The sequence below is a fragment of the Pan paniscus genome, chromosome 23 (genome assembly GCF_029289425.2).
Source record: "Pan paniscus chromosome 23, NHGRI_mPanPan1-v2.0_pri, whole genome shotgun sequence".
NCBI lineage: Eukaryota > Metazoa > Chordata > Mammalia > Primates > Hominidae > Pan > Pan paniscus.
In genome coordinates this window covers 49,795,524-49,816,079 of record NC_085927.1, presented here as the reverse complement: position 1 = coordinate 49,816,079, position 20,556 = coordinate 49,795,524, and the positions used below count along the sequence as shown (strand labels likewise).

The 20,556-nt window shown below is 47.0% G+C and overlaps 2 protein-coding genes across 14 annotated transcripts in view; both read right to left on the bottom strand.

Annotated features, from left to right (window-relative positions):
- The window catches only part of GRAP2 (GRB2 related adaptor protein 2), an 85,993-nt gene that overhangs the window by 10,126 nt on the left and 55,311 nt on the right, over nucleotides 1–20,556 (bottom strand). For 12 of the 13 annotated variants that reach the window (XM_055106080.2, XM_034948640.3, XM_055106086.2 and 9 more), the window contains 5 exons: nucleotides 13,974–14,065; nucleotides 9,713–9,832; nucleotides 3,719–3,887; nucleotides 1,607–1,837; nucleotides 308–430 (listed from right to left, as the gene is read on the bottom strand). In XM_055106080.2, coding sequence (XP_054962055.2) covers nucleotides 308–430; nucleotides 1,607–1,837; nucleotides 3,719–3,887; nucleotides 9,713–9,832; nucleotides 13,974–14,065 — 735 coding nt within the window. Of the gene's footprint in view, nucleotides 1–307; nucleotides 431–1,606; nucleotides 1,838–3,718; nucleotides 3,888–9,712; nucleotides 9,833–13,973; nucleotides 14,066–20,556 lie in introns of those variants that run through there. The other variant, XM_057300973.2, reaches the window with a different exon arrangement.
- Nucleotides 4,258–5,966, bottom strand: TMA7B (translation machinery associated 7 homolog B). The gene has a single exon (XM_055106089.3). The coding sequence runs from the start codon at nucleotides 5,512–5,514 to the stop codon at nucleotides 5,320–5,322; it is 195 nt and encodes a 64-aa protein (XP_054962064.1). The 5' UTR covers nucleotides 5,515–5,966; the 3' UTR covers nucleotides 4,258–5,319.

The following is a 20,556-nucleotide window of genomic DNA, read 5'->3' as shown; positions in this document are numbered from 1 at the left end:
CTGCGTTCAAGCAATTCTCCTGCCTCAGCCTCCCAAGTAGCTGGGATTACTGGCATCTGCCACCATGCCTGGCTAATTTTTGTATTTTTAGTAGACGTGAGGTTTCACCATGTTGGCCAGGCTGGTCTCGAACTCCTGACCTCAGGTGATCCACCTGCCTTGGCCTCCCAAAGTGTTGGGATTACAGGTGTGAGCCACCGTGCCCAGCCAGATCTGTGTGGTTTGAGTCTCTCCTGCCTCATCTCCTCCATTGACCTCTGTCCCAAGGCCTTTCCCCAGGGATCCCAGAGAAGGACAGTTCCCATACCCCTGCCGCCTGGAGCTGCACTGGGTCTGTGTGTCTCCGATGCATGAGGGCCGCATTCATTTCACTGCCCAAGCCGGTGCCACAATGCCCATCATTTATGTCAAGGCTGCCTCCTCGGCGTTCCTAGAAACATACAACAGAAGACCGGTCACCCCACTGCCAGGACATCTCCCACCGGTTCCCCCAGTGCCTTGCTCAGATGCCATCCACAGAGCCGGTATATTCCAGGAATACTTACTGATAATGACAATAAACCCTCCACGCTGAGGAGGACCTAAGCTCTAAAGGCACCTTAGATTCTGAAGGCCAAGAAGGCAAAGGCGGGTTTTATTTTTTCAGTCAAGAAATATTTATCAGGCACCTACCATGTTTCCAGTAGCAGACACAAGGGAAATATAGCTGGAAAGAGAAGGTCTCTGGCTTCATGGAGCTTCCATTTCGAGGGGGAACCATGCACATTTAAGTGGTAAGTGAGCAGAGAGAAGAAATGTCTGTATCTGCCCGGGAAATCAAGGAAGGCTTCACAGAGGAGGTCATGCTTGAACTCCAGCTTAGAGGGGTAGGACTGCCCAGGGAGGGGCTCATCAGGCAGAGAGATCAGCATATAAAACGCCACAAAGGCATGAGAGGAAACGCAATGGACCATTCGGGTAACTAAGGCAGCGTGGGGGGTTGCTGGAATGTGTGTTTGCATGGGGAGTTGGCAGGGAGGCAGCAGGGACGAGGCTGGGGAAATAGATTCTGGCAGCTCACAAAGGACTTTGTGTGCCCTGCTAAGGAATTCAGGAATGATGTTATCTGGTCGTATTGTCCATCTCAGTAAGCCGCCTGAAATCCCATCGGGAACAAGGGTGGAGGGAGATAAATAAGTAATAAACAAGGCTCTGTTGTGGGTATTAAGCCTTTTTCTCTTGTGGATCTGACAGCCAGATGGGCTAAGGGGCATGAATAGATTTGGAATTGTGCTGATAGGAAAATGAAGCAATTGTTTACTGAGTCCTCAGGGGAAGTGTGTGTGTGTGTGAGTGTAAGTGTGTGTGTGAGAGTGTGTGAGTGTAAGTGTGTGTGTGTGAGTGAGAGTGTGTGAGAGTGTGTGTGTGTGTGTGTGTGTGTTCAGGTGGGAGCCATTTAATTCACAGAGATGTCTTTGCCAAGAACAGTTTCCCTATTTCTGCCATTTGGGGGGGTCCAGGGTCTTCATCATGAACTCTCTGAGAACTCAAGAGGCTGGGCCAGGCCTGCAGGGGAGGCAGGTTCTCCTTTCCACCGTACTGTGCCCACTGCCTTCTTTCCAGATACCTGGTGGAAATGGTGGTGCTGCAGATATCGCTGCTGTGGGGGCTGCTGCAGCTGCTGGGGCGCTGGGGCATATTGCGGAGGCTGTGGCTGGTGCTGGTGCTGCTGCAGGGGAAGGGTGGGGGGGTGATCCGACAGCTTCCGGTTCATCGAAGGCCGGATTTCTTCTCCCACAGCCCCACTGAGGTGTGGGCCTCCCTGGGACCTCCGGTCCAGGCTGTTGCCCCGGTGACCCTGGGAGAGAGAACAGAGATGCTGCAGATGCATCCTCCTCTCTGATCGTCTGGCCCTGCCCTACCCTTGGGCAGTTGTTCCCAGACCCTGCTCATCTGGCTCCAAGAAATAGCTGGTGGGGTGGGGGCAGCTAAAAGATAATTGATGCTTTAGACCTTCACATTTTCCAAAGTGGCCTCTGCATTCTCAGATCCTCCCAGTTTTAGGAGTGCAGGTCTCTGGTTCACAGACTAACACTTTTTGCCTGGTAGCCATTTAGTCCATTTCTAGGGCGCTCGTTTTTTCTCTGTGTAATCAAGCTGAAATATTCCATTTTACTGATACAATGCCACCCCTTCTTATCACATGTTGCCACACCACTGGACAATCTACCCTCCAGATAAGCTCCACTGTTGACTTTGCATGATTTTGAACTGTCATTTACAGCCTGGTGATAGAGACCCAAACAGCAACATTCTTGCAACACCATGGGAACCAGGCCTGCCGCCGGGCTGGGCGTGGGGGAAGAAGTAAGGCCTTTTTCCCTAATGTTACAACAACCTTACAAATCAGAAATACCGTATTGTTAGTTTCATTTAACAAACAATTATGTAGGACCCTGAGGGCAGCATATACCAGGCACTGTTCTAAGCGCTTTACAAATATCAACTCATTTAATCCCATTTAATGCAATTTTATATTGCTTCTCTGAATGCCCATCCTAGTGAGTTAATACCTCTGTCCGTTTCCTGGTTAGAGTGATTCACAAGGTCTTGGCTAGCCTTTGTTTTCCTTTCTGAACTTCTGTGTGCATTTGGTGGTAACTTCTTTTCTCCTTTGGCAGTAACTTCTCAGGCTTAAAAGCAACTAGGGACTCGAAAAAGGAGGATTTTCTTGACTTCCCCAAAGCACACATTGCTTTCACAGTCTCAGTATCTTTTCAAATAACCTGTCCCTAGGATTTCAGCTATTCTAGTGAATGCCTCTTCCTATGATACCTGTCTCTTATAACCATGTTATTTCCTTTGAAAAATAGTTCATAAATTGGTGTGTGTGTGTGTGTGAGTGTGTGCATGTGTGAATTTACTTATGGGAGGCAAGTTAACATGTTCTTAGTGCTTAATATGGACCAGACTCTGGTAGTGCTTAGCTGTATTAAGTCATTTAATCCTCACAACAGCCCAGTGAGGGAGGTTTTATTGTTCTCTCCATTCTACAGATGAGAAAACTGATACTCAGATGGTTTCTTAACTTGGCTAGGTAATACAGGTAGCTAAGCGATTAAAGCAGGATTTCATACCAGGTCTGTCTGACGCATTTCCTTTTAAAGCAATAGTCTGTATTCCAAACAGTTGCAACAGCAATAATTCCAAGTGCAGTTTTCTCCTCCCATGTCCTCCCTACCCCCAATCCCATCATAAAACTCCACATGCTGATTTAACTCCTGAACTCTAGGCTGTTCCCTAATGTCCCTGTCTGTAGCACCCCCAACTCCTTCATCCTTGGGCAACTCTTGAGCTAGGTTGAAAACTTTGGTGTAGCAATGTCTATGAATAACAAGAAAACAGCACCTGTGGTAAGAGCTGATGCTTGCTGAGCGCAGTGTGATGAGGAATGACATGAGGCGTGGGATACATTATCTTCTCCAACCTTCACAGCCATTCTGGGAGGTAGATATTACCATTGTCCCTACTTTATGGATGAGGAAACTGAGGCGCAGAGAACTTTCCAAAGTCACACGACTAGGAAGTGTTAAGTTGAGATCTGACCTCAGAGCTCTGAGCTCTGTCTTTCAGTATACTCAGAGGATCTACCCATCCTATGCATTTTTCCTGGTGGTTCATGTGAGAACTCGGGCTGCCTAAAATCTCTAGATTGGGGTCGATCAGATCTGGAGCATACCTGGTCTTCTCGGGTTTTGTCTCTAAGGAAGATCTGCTTCTGTCTGGAGATGGAATTTGTCCTGTAGTAGTCCACCAGCTTATTTAGGGATGGAAACTTCTCAGTCCACAGAAAGTAATTACCCTTGTTGTCTCGCATGACCTTGAAGTGTTGAACGTCATCCTCATGCCTGGAGATCAAGGCAAAACAAAATTGTATGTTACACGGTGATAATGTCACCACCTCCAGGCTGCTCACATCTGGGATGGTGGAGTTCTCTTTGAGCAGGAGATGTAGATATGGATGACTCACTCATCACTGGGCAGGTGGGCCAGCCCAGTCAGGCTTCGGCAGGAACTTTGTAGGATGGACCACTTAGGATACAGGCTATGCTAGACGGGATTTACATCAGCAGAAGGTAATCGGATGAGCTAAAATTTGTTTTGGACACTGGAACTAACCTTTTACAAGAAAAGCATGTTCCAAGTGACTTAACGACAAAGAGATCAAAGACCTTTTCACAATGTTTATTCGCAAGATGTCAACAGGGGTATTTCAAGCTCCTATTATCTTTCTGTTACCAGAAATTCTTTGAACCATCTCCTTTAAGCCCATAAGCTAGCACTGGCAGGTAAGAAGCTACTCTCTTTCCTAAGAAATATGTCACATTTTTTCTCTATGTAATAAGGATCTCTTGATCTTGGTTTATGTTTTGCATAAATAAGGTTACAAAATGTTTTCAGCTTTTGGTGAAATAGCTTTGTATGAAATACAGAGTTTTTGTTTGTTTGTTTGTTTTGTTTTTTTGAGATGGAGTCTCACTCTGTCGCCCAGGCTGGAGTGCAGTGGTGTGATCTCTGCTCACTGCAACCTCCGCCTCCCAGGTTCAAGCGATTCTCCTGTCTCAGCCTCCTGAGGAGCTGGGATTACAGGCACCCACGACCAAGTCTTTAGTAAAGACAGGGTTTCACCATGTTGGTCAGGCTGGTCTTGAAGTCCAGACCTCCGGTGATCCACCTGCCTTGGCCTCCCAAAGTGCTGGGATTACAGGTGTGAGGCACTGCACCCTGTGAAATGATAGAGTTTTAATTGGCAAGGATGTTGGAGATTGTTTAGCCTTACTTCTCCATTTTACAGATGAGGACACTGAGGCTCACAGAGGTGCAGGGGCTTGGTCAAGGTCACTGCTGAGTAAGGGCTGAGGCCAGAACCCTGAGTCTCTGACTCCAGTCTAGTGAGCTTGGCCTGTCACGCCACCTAAACATGATAACTTCTTTTTTCTTTTTTTTTTTCTTTCAAATGAGTTGGTTTAATTTCAGGTGATACAAAGTTTAGGGTAGAACAATGACCAAAGAGCAGATTCTGGCAAGATTCTGAGCTGGTTTTACTTTAAATTCACAGTTATGGTAGGAATGACTTAGTGAAAACAACTAAAGAGATGATGAGCCACTGGAAGATTTTTTTTTTTTTTTTTTTACAAAAGTTTATTCTTAAATGTACAACAGCTCCAAGACAACACTTAATTCCAGCTATAGGTGGCAAACGATGTTATAGGAGGGAATAGAGAGGTTTAAATACGGATGAAATAAAGGGTCACCATCTCCTTAGGCACAAGGAACAGCTTACTTTTTGCCAGATTTCTTAATTCCACCTGTGGCCAGGGGCCCCTTCCCCACGACCTTCGCTTTTAGCACCTCGAGTTTCTTCTGCTCCTCTTTTTGTTTCTGCTTGAAAGCCTTCTCTTCCTCGTCCATCTCCTTGGCCTGCTTCTTGGGCTGTTTCAGTGCCTTCTTCTTGCCACCTTCGTGGCCGGACATGGCGCCTGCCACCCCTTCCCCAGACCCTGCCACCGGACGATAACTTCTTTTAGATCAGCACCTTTTGTTGCCAGTCTGGACTCACAAGTGATGGGACACATTCGAACCAGGGCTAGAGAAAATGGATTTTATCCATCTAGGAAGTGTGGGCTGAGCCTTTACCATTAGATCCAGTTTTACTTCATTGCCAAGTCATTCTCTTTTGGATGTAAAGTTTATTTTTCAAACAGACATACATTTATATCTAAAAATAAACTGGCACTAGTGATGCCAATTGCCTGATGTAAAAGGTCAAGAATTTTAAAGGGTCTCGGAGAGTAAAGATACCTCTGAGAGTAAGTGGAGGTTTCTTTTTGAGTCAGAGTCTCGCTCTGTCGCCCAGGCTGGAGTGCAGTGGCGCGATCTCTGCTCACGGCAAGCTCCACCTCCCAGGTTCACGCCATTCTCCTGCCTCAGTCTCCCAAGTAGCTGGGACTACAGGCGCCCGCCACCACGCCCAGCTAATTTTTGTATTTTTAGTAGAGACGGGGTTTCATCGTGTTAGACAGGATGGTCTCGATCTCCTGACCTCATGATCCGCCCACCTCAGCCTCCCAAAGTGCTGGGATTACAGGCGTGAGCCACTGCGCCTGACCATGGAGGTTTCTTAGGGATGGATTTAGGGACCTGTGTTAAGAAGGAGATGGAAATTCTGACCCTCAATCTCATCTTATGTGCTGGGATTTGCTCATAGCTGGGTGAAGCCACAGGTTGTACAAGTGGCCTCTTGCTTGACTGATTTCGGGTGGTAATCAACATATTGCAATCACTTTGTGGTCTTCCCCTTGGTTTTGGCCACCAACAGATACTTTCTTCATTCTAAGACAACATGGATCAACTCAAATTCATTATCCTTCACATCCGGGTGAGGAGGAGAAAATATTCTTGTGATATTATAATTTTTCATCCACCACCTCAAAGAACTCAGTGTGAAACATTGACCCTTTTACTCTCATAAGCTGTAAGGATGGGTGTGAGGGTTGCAGCTAGTTATCTGGGTCTACAAGGAGAAGATGGCCTGACCATTGTCTCAAGCCTGAAGAGGAACAAAGGAAAGGATGTGACTCAGGGCGCTGGACTCCAAAATCTGGTGTTTTAGGCCCTTAACAAATGCTGAGTGATAGAACTACAATTAGCTCTTAATTATCTGTGCCCATGACAGATGTAAAAATAATTAATAATTATTTTGCTTTGGAAAATATTATACTACATTTCTGCAAAGACGTGATAATGATTACGGTAATTGTCACCATAACTAGAAGCTTCATCGCCTGAATATCAGGGGAAGACTTCGGTAGAAGTCAAGGCCTACTGTTTTGTAGAACTCACTTTAATTAAGGAAATATAAACCATAGTTCTGGGTCCGGGCACAGTGGGTAACGCCTGTAATCCTAGCACTTTGGGAGGCTGAGGCGGGTGGATCACATGAGGCCAGGAGTTCAAGACCAGCCTGGCCAACATGACGAAACCCCGTCTCTACTGAAAAAAACCACACACACACAAATTAGCCAGGCGTGGTGGTGCGAACCTATGGTCCCAGCTACTCAGGAGGCCAAGGCACAAGAATTTCTTTGAACCTGGGAGGCGGAGGTTGCAGGGAGCCGAGATTGCGCCACTGCACTCCAGCCTGGGCGACAGAGCGACAGTCTGTCTCAAAAAACCAACAAAACCACAAAAACCATAGTTTCTAGCTGAAAAAGCCAGAGTCATCTTCATGCAAACCAAAGGCCCAAGAGATACCCCTCAGTCTAACAAATTACTTGGTCAAGTTTATGATGGGGTAAAGAGGGGAGGCTTAAGAAATAGATTTGACTTGTAATATATATACATGCATGTTAAATATATGTATAATTGTTTTTTCTAATAATATATGTATATAATATATGTAAATAATTTTTTTCTCTTGAGACAGGGTCTTGCTCTGTCACCCAGGCTAGAGTGCAGTGGCGCGATCGATCTTGGCTCACTGCAACCTCAACCGCCCAGGCTCCAACAATCCTTTCACTTCAGCCTCCCAAGTAGTTGGGACCACAGGCATGCGCCACTGCACTGGGTTAATTTTTTATTTTTAGTAGAGATGAGGTCTCGCTAGTTGCCCCGGCTGGTCTCCAACTCCTTGGCTTAAAGCATTCCTCCCCACTCAGCCTCCCAAAGTGCTGGGATTAGAGGCATGAGCCACCGCGCCCGAACCTGACTTGTAATATATGTTAATGGAGCGAAATTTCATTAATTAAGACCTAACAAGATTAGAATTTGTGATACATCAATATTGGCCTGAACTAAAGTTAACCATTCTCCAAGCTATGAAAATAAAGTTTTTATTGAAGAAAATTAAGAGTTTAAGCAAGATTGCAAGGGCAATGCTAAAGAGACCACTTTAAAGGTATGTATGCATACAAATTGTTGACCTGTTATTTTTAAGTCCTTCCTACCTATCCTTTCAAATATCCATTCTTTCTAAACAGCAAAGTGGCCACAGTTTATTACTTGAGATTGGATTTCTGTCCTTAAAACAAAGCTTTATGCCTTTCAAAATATATTGAATAAACCAGATCGGTATTTCCTGCCAATAACTTGACAGTAAGGTTTTGCTGTACTTCTCCTGATCTGCTAACAGCATTATATTCTTGCAGTTTCACATGTGGTGAAGTCTGATACGTGACTTGCGATCCCCAACATGCTGACCACACACAGTGTGTTCCGAACTGGGCTTCTGAGTTTGGGGCTGTGTAATGTCTACGCGTGGACTGAGTCACTTCCTATGGGGTGCTGCACCTTAGTGAGATTTCGCTGTTACAGTCCTCCCCCACTCCTGGCCCTCTGTTCTGTGGTTTTCGGTCTTGCTGTACTGTACTGTGTTGAAGTAGCCTTTCTTTTTGTTCAGCTGCCAACAACTATACATGTATTTGTTGGGGCTCAGAAAACGACACCCCTTGGCATGCTGAGTGCTTTGAACCAAAGGAGATGGGAAGGTTTCAGAAGCAGCCTTGGAATCAAAGTCTTCCTTTGGCCTTCTCCTGCCCTCCTGTCTCCCGCTCCTCTTTCTCCCCCTGAGTGAGTCATAGAAATTAGAATTCCTCTTCCCCACAGTGGGTCAGAGAGACTAGAAGGGTCACTATGGGGGAGGCCAAGGCAGGAGGATTACTCGAGGCCAGGAGTTTGAGATCAGCCCAGGCAACACAGTAAGACCTAGTCTCTACAAAGAAATAAGTTAAAAAAATATTAGCCAGGTGTGGTGGTGTGCACCTGTATCCCCAGTTACTTGAGAGGCTGAGGTGGGAAGATGGCTTGAGCCTGGGACACAGAGGCTGTCGTGAGCGATGATTGCGTCACTGCACTCCAGCCTGGGCAACAGCTGTCTCCAAAAAAAAAAAAAAGAAGAAGACTTGGGACAGGCCTTGTTCAGTTTCCCACCTCAGTCTGTTACCTTAGATCAAACCCCCTTTGTCCAATCCCATTTCTACAGGGCTGTCTGTCCTTTGACAAACCTAAGCATAAAAATAGACAGCTTTCCCTGGGTCTTGGGTCTTCATTTCTGAAGGCTTCTGTGTCACACAAGTCTTTGATTAAATAAATGTGTCCACTCTCCTCTTGTTAACCTGTCTTGTAGGAGTGTCAGCTGTGACTCCTCTGATGGGCGAAGAAAGGTGCCACAACTTTTCCGCCCCTGTATATCCTACAGCAGTGACTTGAGATTTCTATTTTTCTCTGACTCTTCTTCAGATATGCATCAATCATAAAAGAAAAGGTTAAGATTTAAACCCCCAGATGGATCTGGACAAGTGGGAGTTCTCCTCCTCCTACCCCTCCTTCCTTCCACAAATACTCACTGAGTGTCTCTCTTTTATGCAAGACACTGTTAAAGGCATAAAGATGAAGTAGAGGAAAATCCTGCCCTTCCAGAAGCACCTGGGCTAGAAGGGGAGGCAGATGGGCGTAGAAATAATTTCAAACACACACCAGTGTTCTAAAGAGTGGTGTGTGCGTGTTTTGGGAAGGCACTGGGAGCAGCAGGTTGTGAAGCTGCTGCCATGCTTGGCCCCTAGGCCACCATGTTTCTGACCATTGGGTCATATTCCAGAGGTCCCTTCATGGCTTCAGCATTCTGTGAGGTTAACAGGCCGAGAAGGGCCAAGGCAGTGTCAGGAATAGTCAGTACCTGACAGAGATGGAGAAGTCCCCTGGGGAGCTCTGGCTGGCCCGGATGATGAAGAAGCCAACCTCCTTGCCCATGAGTAAGTTCTCTGCCTGGTGTCGAGAGAGGCCTTCGTGAAACCATCTGTGGGGGCGAGATCAAACAAGAGGATCAGGATGAGACAGAGGAGTGACAAGAGGGAGACGTGGAGAAGAGGTGACCCAGAGGGAAAGAGGCTGGGGACTCTGTACAGTAGGGAGCAGAGAGAGACCAGATGCTGTTTGAAATCAAACCAGTGCTCCAGGCAGCTTTCAGGAAAGGCGAGGGAGCATTCCCCTTGATTCACCCTCTTTGTTCCTTCTCTCCAGGAGAAGTCTCTCTCCAGCCTGGGAAACGAATCATGGAAATGTGTTGCTGCACCAAAATGGGGCAGTGTGGGAGTGACTCACTGCAGGAAGCAGCCGCCTGCCGGCAGCTGCGGAAGAGATAGACCAGAGCTGCGGGGACAGAGGATGCACTGGGGAGGGAAGGGAAGGCTTCAGGCACTGGAGCCAACCAGGTGCAGCCGGCTGAGCAGGGCCTGGGGTGCTCATGCCTGCACTGAGGTCTCAGTGGCCTAGAGGTTCCTCCCTGGGCATTAAAGGAGAGTTACAGCCCAGGGCGTCACGTTACCTAGGCTGGCATGGAGCACAAGGGGGCTTTGCTCAGTGTGCCTAGCAGAGGCTGCAGTGTTCCTAGGGAGTCCACTGTACATGCTTGGAAATCAGCGAGGCTGGCAGCCGCCAGAGAGCGGCGTCTATACAACCAGATCCTGGGCCTGCCCCAAAAATCCAGGCTGGGAAATAATCTTTACTGTGGAAAAGAAGAAACAGGAGAAATTACTCTTTCAGCAGAATGGTCAGGGTGGCAGCCCCTGGAGGTACAGCTGCACACAGCGTGGCATGTATGAAATAGGTCAAACACTTACACAGGGCCAGGGAAGCTGTGGCTGCAGCCTCAAGGCAGGAGGCCAGAGACCTCTCTCCACCACAGACAAGCAAAATGAGTGTCTGCAATCACTCAGCGGCCAAAGGTGGGACTGTGTCACATTGCTTCAAGGTGGCTGCTCTAATTGCTGTCACCAGAAGGCTCATACGCATGTTCCTTTAAGATAAAAGCCCGTCAGGCCTTGGCTTTGGATTCCTTTGTGAGCAATTCTCTGTGCTTTCTAGAATTTGGGAACCTGAGACATAGGTAGCAGGAAGGATGTACTTATTGGAGACTGAGTCCCCCACTGGGACTGAGGGGGAAGTTTGGCTGTGCTCTGAGAGGGCTGAAAGCAGCAGTTTCTGGTGGCCTGGAGATTCTGCCTGAGTATTTGCCACACAATTCTACAGGGCTAAACAAGAGGCCACCACACACACCACTGCCACGTGTGGGAAATGTAATGGGGATGGGAAGAGGAATGGAGTATGCACCACAGCAGCCATATCGCAAAGGAAACATTTCAGAAGTGAAGGGGATTTAGGAAATACACATTTGTCCTCTGACTGCAATCTGATAGGGGGCTTCTTTCAAGATTTGTAAAAATCACCACACATTGCATATTAGACATGAGTGGTCATGGTTTCAATAATACATATTCGTTCGTTCATTCATTCATTCATTCATTCAACAGCTTTACTGAACATCTAGTACTGTGCTGGGCCCCTCCTGGGCACTGGGGACACAGTAGTGGGCAGAACAGACACACACCCCTGCCCTCAGGGAACTTACATTCTAGTCGAGGGGGACACACACAAAAGAACAAAATAATTAAGATCTGCAGCGTGCCAGATGATGGTAAGTGCTGTGGAGAACATGAAAACTGAGAGGAGAGATGGGGCGCTGTGGGTGGGAGATTAATGTAAGGTATGGTGATGAGAAAGACCTCACTGAAAAGGAGACATTCTAAACCTATAGGGGACTGGGGAGTGGGAGGAACCAACACAAGAGACTGAGGAGGAGAAGCCAGGGCAGTGTGAGGACAACCGGAGGAAGGACGTCCTGGAGCCAAAATGAAAGAGGTGTTCCAGTGGGAGGGGGGATCCCCAGGGCAGGTCATGCTGAGATGACCCCTGGGAGCTACAGCCCATGGGGAGCCTGGTGGGAAGGGTCGGGAGATGAGGAGTTGGAAGTAGCAAATACACACACTCCTTTTGAAGAGATGGAGTGGCAAGTGGAAGGGGATTTGGGATTAAGAATTTTCTTGATTTATTTATTTATTTAAAATTTTTTTTTCTTTGAAACAGAGTCTCTCTCTGCTGCCCAGGCTGGAGTGCAGTGATATAATCACGGTCCACCACAGCCTTGAACTCCCAGGCTCAAGCGATCCTCCTGCCTCAGCCTCCCAAGCAGCTGGGACTATAGGCGCATGCCACCACGACCAGCTAATTTTTAAAAATTTTTTGTAGAGATGGGGCTCGCTATGTTGCCCAGGCTGGTCTCAAACTCCTAGCCACAAGTGATCCTCCTACCTCAGCCTCTCAAAGGACTGGGATTACAGGCATCAGCCACCACAAAACCCACCTGGCCTCTGGGTTTGGTTTTGTTTGTTTGTGTTTTGGTAAGTTGGGAGAAATTGCAGCGTGTGTGTTTGCTGACAGGAATGATCCAGCAGAGAGGGAAAGGAGGTTGACGTGGGAGAGAGAGAGGAGAATTTCTGCTAGAAGCAGTGACAGTTCCTTCCAGCCAGCTGCAGGAAAGGCCGACTGTTTGAGCACACTTGCAGGAGGCAGGTGGATGCGGTGGGGGAGGGGGGTCTGGGAGCTTCACTTCTGGTGGCTTTCATTGTTAAAGAGAACCTGGAATCAAGGTCACGGGCTAAGAGTGATGCACGGAGGGGCTGAAGGTTTGAGGAGCAGGTGGGGTATGCAGAGGTCACCTAGCAGATTCCTGGGCAGCATCAAGGGTTCCGTCAAGGTCAGTGGTCATTCTCTTGGTTTGGTGGTCAGTTCAGGTTTACCAAGACTGGTGCTCTTGCACCTTGCTGGAGTCACCAATACTACTGTGGTTTTCTAACAAACTTTTGCTCTTTGAGCTAGACCCTGGTTCTGAGGCAAGATTAGATTTCTATCTAACCCTTGTGGTCAATTCTTGAGACAAACGAAGCCCAATCTCAATTTTTCATTTCCTCTTTAGGAAGAGAATTTCCCCTTCCCCCCGCTGACTTCTCTCACTGGGGTGAGCATGCTTTACTGAAGGCAGGGAGTGTCTGTCCGCCCACCGAGTGAAGGGTGAGAGCCTGGTGAGGATGGTTAGGATTAGGAGGTCACAGAGAAGCGCTTAGGAGAGCAGCTCCCGAAGTGGGGTGGCCAATAGCATCCCCTTTGGAATTCTGGGGAACGCCATGATTGAAATCACTATAGATAATTTGAGTTTACAAACTCATTTTATAAAAACTTAAAATAGGCCAGGTGCAGTGGCTCACACCTGTAATCCCAGCACTTTGGGAGGCCGAGGCGGGTGGATCACCTGAGGTCAAGAGTTTGAGACCAGCCTGTCCATCATGGTGAAACCCCATCTCTACTAAAAATACAAAAGTTAGCTGGGTGTGGTGGCATGCACCTGTAATCCCAGCTACTAGGGAGGCTGAGGCAGGAGAATTGCAATGAGCCGAGATCATGCCACTGCACTCCAGCCTGGGCAACAGAGCAAGACTCTGTCTCAAAACAAATAAACAAATGAATAAAAAAACCCAAAAAAACCCAAAACTTAAAATAGGCCAGGCATGGTGGCTCACGCCTGTAATCCCAGCACTTTGGGAGGCTGAGGCGGCAGATCACTTGAGGTCAGGAGTTTGGGACCAGCCTGGCCAACATGGTAAAACCCTGTCTCTACTAAAAATACAAAAACTAGCCTGGCGTGGTGGCATGTGCCTGTAATCCCAGCTACTTGGGAGGCTGAGGTGAGAGGATGGCTTGAGCCAGGAGTTTTAGGCTGCAGTGAGTGGTGATGGAGTCACCGCACTCCAGCCTGGGTGACAGAGGGAGACCCCAACTCCCAAAAAAAAAAAAAAAAAGTTAAGAACAACGTAAAATAGCAATACATGCACATGGTGTAAACATCAAAAGGGAATGAAATGAAATGCAAAGTCTCCCTCCTGCCCTGGCCTTCAGCTGCATGCTCTGGAGGCTCTCCGGAGAGAGCTCCAGAGGCAGCCATTTTTGACAATGTCTTGGGTTCCCATGGGTAACTGTAGTGACTGCTGGAAACGTAAGAGGAGGGTGTGTGGGTAGGCCCATCTCAGCAGGCTGCAGATACTTACTCGGGAAACTGGATGTCTATGAAATTCTTGGGCACATATCCTTCCTGGCTCCCAAGCTCCGCCTTAAACCACTCCTCTTGGTTACTTAAAATCTACATGGAAGAAAAGGAAAGACAAAGACATTGGAGGGAGGACACCAAAAAAACAAGAGAAAGGGGCTGCCAGGCAAAGAAGGCCCTTTTGGACTTAGAGGAAAATATGTTAATAAGTTGAAAGAACTCAACAGCTGTTCTAGGATTTACCCCAGGCCTGTGGAGGAGCCGTGGGTTTACCTTTGGAGTCAGCTTCTCCTGACCCCAAGTTATTTCTGTCCACTTGTGCCGTCCACTCATGTCACCCCACTGTGGCTTGGCCTCCCAAATTCAGCACTCAAGGACTTCCCTGAATCCCTTTTTCTATTTTGGAAATTCATTTGTCCCAGGTAGCACCTTAAGTTCCTCATCTCAGCAGATGGTGGGAAGGAAGAATGGTTACTCCATGGTGTATTTTTTTTTTTTCTCTTCCAGGTAACCAGGAAACTTTTCTCTTTTTTTGGTTGTTGTTTTTCGTTTTTTTGAGACAGAGTCTTGCTCTGTCGCCAGGCTGGAGTGCAGTGGCGGGATCTCAGCTCACTGCAACCTCCACCTCCTGGGTTCAAGCGATCCCCCTGCCTCAGCCTCCTGAGTAGCTGGGATTACAGGCATGCGCCACTACACCTGGCTAATTTTTCATATTTTTAGGAGAGACGGGGTTTTACCATATTGGCCGGGACTGTCTTGATCCTTTGACCTAGTGATCCACCTGCCTTGGCCTCCCAAAGTGCTGGGATTACAGGCGTGAGCCATCAGGCCCAGGAAACTTTTCAAAAATTCAATTTGTTATTGTTTTTTAAACAGGCAGATTAAAACTTAAACATCCCAGTGGGGCCAGCTTTGGAAACAGTAACTCTTTGTGTTCACATGCTGTGTATTTCACAGATATTTGGCTGGAACCCAAGATACTTGGGATGCCTTTTCTAAACTTGCTTTTAAAGCCAGATCCCAAGCAAAACCAAAAGTTCTGTCTTGTTACTCTGTGGCCTGACTTTGACTGTGACCCCAAATGTTATTGTCTACCTCAGTTACTCATATTACTCACCAGACTTGACTGTATGTGGCTTCTGGTTTCTCAAAAAATGAGATTCACCATTAAAAGACAAAATATTTGACACCGCCACTGAGAATGTTTTGAAAGTCTGAGGCCAGGTGTGGTGGCTCGCGCCTGTAATCCCAGCACTTTGAGAGGCCGAGGCACATAGATCACTTGAGGCCAGGAGTTCGAGACCAGCCTGTCCATCATGGTGAAATGCCATCTCTACTAAAAATACAAAAAGTAGCCAGGCCTGGTGGCACATGCCTGTAATCCCAGCTACTCGGGAGGCTGAGGCAGGAGAATTGCTTGAACCCAGGAGGCGAGGTTGCAGTGAACCGTGATCTTGCCACTGCACTCCAGCCTGGGCAACAGAGCAAGCCTCTCTCAAAAAAAAATTTTTTTTAAGTCTTTGATATAGACTAGAACAATAATTCTAAATAAGGATAGCAGAGCAAAAGATGGAAAGAACTCTGATAATGTCACTGAACCGCTGAATTAGATGATACCCAGGAGCCTTCCTACTTCTGGACTTTGAGAAATTACAAGTCTTTGTTATTGTTTAAGCCATTTTTAGTTTATGTTTCTTGCTCCTGAAAATATCTTAACTGATAGAAGTGTGATGATAAAGAAGAAAGCAGAAATAGATAGAAAAGGCATCCATATGTAGAGGAGAGACCACTTGCCTTGGAAACGAAAGGAGTTACTGAGGCCAAGTCAGATGGCAATGGACTTCCTCCTTCAGCTCTGAGGAGGTGTGGTGTGTTCTGGGAATGAAATGCCTCCAGGTGGCTGGAACGTAGACTGTGAATATCTTGAAATGTAGGGGGAGCCCTTAAAGGATTTTGAGCAGGGAAGTAACAGTAAGAATTAGAGTTCAGACAGATCTCTGGCTGGGTGCGATGGCTCATGCCTGTAATCCCAGCACTTTGGGAGGCCCAAGTGGACGATCGCTTGAGCCCAGGAGTTTGAGACCAGCCTGGGCAACAAAGCGAGACCTTGTCTCTACGAAAATAAAAATAAAACTTAGCAAGGCATGGTGGAAGTGCACCTGTAGTCCCAGCTACTCAGGAGGCTGAAGCGGGAGGAGGGTGTGAGCCCAGGAGTTAAAGGCTGTAGTGAGCTCTGATTGTACCACTGTACTACAGCCTGGACAACAGAGAGAGACTCTGTCTCTAATTAAGAGAGAGCGAGAGAGCGACAGAGCTCTGTATCAGAGATCAGAATGTGAAGATAGATTGCAAGGCTAAAGTCGGCAGAAAAACTGCAGGAAGATGAGCGCAGGCCTCCAGTCAAGAGATGATAGGGCCTAGGCTAAGAAGAGGTGAGGATATATTTTAGAGAAATTCAGGAAGCAATCAGGCAGGATTTCTTGACCAATCTTGGAAGCTAAGGGAGAGGAGGACTCTGGGATGCCACTGGATTTCTGGCTTGGGAGACTGAGTAGGTGGTGACGGCTTTACAGAAATAGAAGATACATGAGAGGAGGCAGGGCTGAGAAAGGGCTCATGGGCTTCAGATTGCATGCGGGTGACTGTGAGTTGAATTCTTCAACTAAGAAGAAAAGCTCAGGGAGCAGCTGGATATGTCAGTCTGGACCCAGGAGAGAGGCTAAGGTTGGGGCTTGGGGTTTCAGAGTCATCAGAAAGTGGGTGGAGTTGAAGTCACAGGGCCCTTGGGCTTCTTTCTCCCAGAAAAGAAGATGGGAAGATAATGGAAAGAACTAAGTGCTTGAGTGGAGATGATGACCTATTTCTAACATCACTCCAAGGTGGAAGGAAGGGGACAGTGTTGTGAGTTGGGAACGAGAAGACCTGGTTTCTATCTTGGCTCCATCACTAGATATGTGATCTTGGCCAAGTCAATCAGCCATTTGAAAAATGGAGATAATAATAGCCACCTAGCACCTCACAGAGCTGATGTGAGGATCAAATGAGCCCTGGTACCTGAAAGTCCTTCAGAAAGTGTAGACTCTTTTCAAAAAATACAATTCCATCAAATGTGGTATTCTTATGAGGGAGGCCTCCAGCTCTGAATAGGACATGGAAGGGTTTATACGTTCTTTAAAGCATTATGTGTGTATGTTTTGAATTTAGTCATTTATTCTGAAGAAATAAAAGTGTGTCCCATATTTGAGTTTGAGATTGCTGAGAACAGAAAACTTTATAGTTTCTAACATCAAATGTGACTGCTGGTGTCACTAAGGACATGTGGGTATGTGTGTGCTGAGGGGGCAAGGGAGGAAGCAGAAAATCTAGGTCAAAAGAACTAGGAAACCCAGCAGCAGTGCCTCGTAGCCACGTAAAAACACAAGAGCACAGTGCACTCCATCCATCGCTTCTGAATTCATGGCATTGGAATTCCTTTCTCCCGTCACATGGGAATGTGGTGTTTGGCCAGGGTAGCAAATGTCACACAGAAAGGGGTAAAAGAGGCCATTTGGAAACTACCTTGTCACCGTAAGAACCACACGTTGAGGCCGGGTGCCATGGCTCACGCCTATAGTCCCAGCACTTTGGGAGGCTGAGGCGGGTGGATCACCTGAGGTCAGGAGTTTGAGACCAGCCTGGCCAACATGGCGAAACCTGATCTCTACCATAAAGACAAAAATTAGCCAGGCATGGTGGTGCATGCCTGTAATCTCAGCTACTTGGGAGGCTGAGCCACGAGAATTGCTTGAACCCAGGAGGCGGAGGTTGCAGTGAGCCGAGATTGTGCCATTGCACTCCAGCCTGGGCAACAGAGCAAGACTCTGTCTCAAAAAAAAAAAAAAAAAAAAAAAAGAACCACACACTTTGTACTTCGTCTTCTGACCTGAAAGCAGCTCTGTAATTTTAGTTATCATGCCTCAGACCTCCTCTAGAAACTGAAAGATTATCTCACAATGCCAGCCATTTCTCTCCGCCACCTGGTGCTTGGTCTGCCTAACACTGTGTTTCTAGAGAGGTGAATTTGCAGGCTCTTTACCATGTATAGAAGGTGAGGTTTTTTTAAAAAAAAAAATTCTCATTTTCTGCAAAGAAAAGTATTTGAGGGGAGGGGAGATGGTTTCCTCCTGCCGTTGTGGGCCCAGGGCCCCGCACATCCTGTTCTTCTCATCTCTCCATCTGTTCGGTTCCCCCTATCTCGTGTACCCATCGTGTAAACCTGAGCAAGGCGTTCAGCCTGAACACTTGAAGTTTTACTCTTGACTGTTTCTTAATTCTTATAATGTTCCCTAAGAGATGATTTTTTGGGTTACATGGCCTGAGAATAAGTTAGACGTGGGAAGAGAAGGGCCAAATTACGGCTGGAAGAATTTTTAAATTGGATGAAATTGTAGCTTTTAGAAACATAGCAGAAATCTGAAGTATTGAAGAAATGAATTATGTAGAATTAACTCTTAGTGCTTTTAGGTTGCTATTTTAGCAGGAAGAAATGAGGTCGCATTAGCTGCATTACAGAAGGAGACAGAAATGGACTGGGTCAAGAGATATTTTTCAAAACTACTGGCAAATTTAATGGCAAATTCAAATGTGAGGCTGGTGCTGTGTGTAGCTGCAGGTATGGTAGTTTGTGGCATGAATAGGAAAAAAATCTGATTCCTGAGTTTTCAAATGTTTCCGTCATGGGAGAAGCAGGATCACGTCATTTGGCAGCGTTTTCCTGTCCACCATCTTGATCTACATGCCGTGTAGATCACCATCTAGTGAGCACCTGCTGATTGCACTTAGGTGCATGAAATATGGAGATAAATAAGCTGGGGCCTCTGGCCCAGGAAACTGATGGTCTGTTGAGGGGGGGTGGCTGCTTAGACTTTTTTGTACCTTTCTAATGAAAACCTCTGTTTAGTCTTTAGCACAAAAGGCCAAACAAGTCAGAGAATCCCAGAAGCGAATTGCTGGGGTAGTCAGGAGCTGGCTTTGAAAGTATTTGTGAGGATCCTGGGTGTGTTACCCATTGAGGAAGGTGGGGGGCAGACATTGCAATCACATGTGGGGAGTCCCAGCCATGGGAACCAATCACCATCCTGTAGACATTCTGTGGGGCTCAGTCAACAAGCCCTCCCCATTTTGCTCTTTACCTGCAATGGACAGAATTTGAAAAGAGGGAGGGGGTTGGCTTTCTGATGGAATTCTAAATGAACAGGAAGAAATGCAATTTAGCAATTCAAGAAATATGTACTGGGCATCTATTTTGGGCCATGACTTGTGTTAGATGCTGTGAAGACACAAAGACGAACCTGGCATTGTGTGCACACGTGCATGACATTGCTCTCAGGGAATGGAGAGGAATTGAAAGTTCATTCATTCGTCAAGTATCAGGGAGTTCTAGGCACAGCTCTTCTAGACATTGAGGCAGACACAGTCCCTGCCCTTGCACAGCTTTGGCTAGTGGAGTAGACAACACATAAACGAACAATTAGGATCCCATGGGGCAAAGGCAGCAATGAGAGGTAGAAATAGAGGGTGCGTGAGACCACAGGGTCATGGCCTGCCTATAAATAGCTGCCATGTGAGGCAAAGTCATAAGTGCCTGGAAATGAGTGAAGTTTATGTGAAATGTTGGGGAGGAGCTGAAGAGGAAGTGATTTGTTTCCCTGGGATGGTAGGGAGTGGAGAGGACCAGCGAGGTTTCCATTGTAGAGGAGGTCAAGTATGTGTGTGTAGGAGAGGGGAAATCAGAGTATATAGGAGAGAGGCTGAGAAAGGGCGGTGTATACATTGCAGTGCAACCTGGGGGCGCTACATCCACAAAGATGTCTCTGTATGGGTGTGTGCACACATGTGTACATGTGCATAATGACACTGGACAGTGGTTTGGGGCCAGATGTTTTCGGTCTCAATCAATTGGTAACTGGAAACCCCTGAATGCTTTTGAGCAAGGAAATGATATGATCTGATTTGTCTGGAAAGATCACTCTGGGACTAGTAAGAAGAATGAGTGAAGGAGGAAAAAGACAAGAGGTAATGAGGTCAGTCAAGGAGCTGTGGCAATGATCTGAGCAGTCAGAAGCAGCGGGGATGGATGATCCCGATAATGCGGGCCACCATTTATTGGGCGTCTACGTTGGGCCAGGGTCATCACCTCGAATCCTCTCCACAACCCGGCAAGATGGATACTACCTCCACTTGCTGAGGAAGACACTAAAGCTCAAAGGGGGCAGATGACTGGGCCCCAGTCTCCATGGTTAGTAAGCTGAGATTCAAACTCAGATCCATCTGACTCAAAGTCTATGCTCCTTTTTACTGCCTCACACTCCTTTCTGGTGAAGAAGAGACTTGCTTGAGAGATATGAGGAAAAAAATACATTCAGAGCAGAGTTTAGTGCTTAGGAGTCAGACAGAGTTCTGTCCAGGTCCTGGATTGGTCACATGCTAGCTGTGTGACTGTGGACATGTGATTTAATCCCTAGCCTCAGTTTCTCATCTGTGAAATGGAGGGGAAATGAATGCCTACCTCATAGGTTTGCTGAGATGATGAAATCATGCCTGCA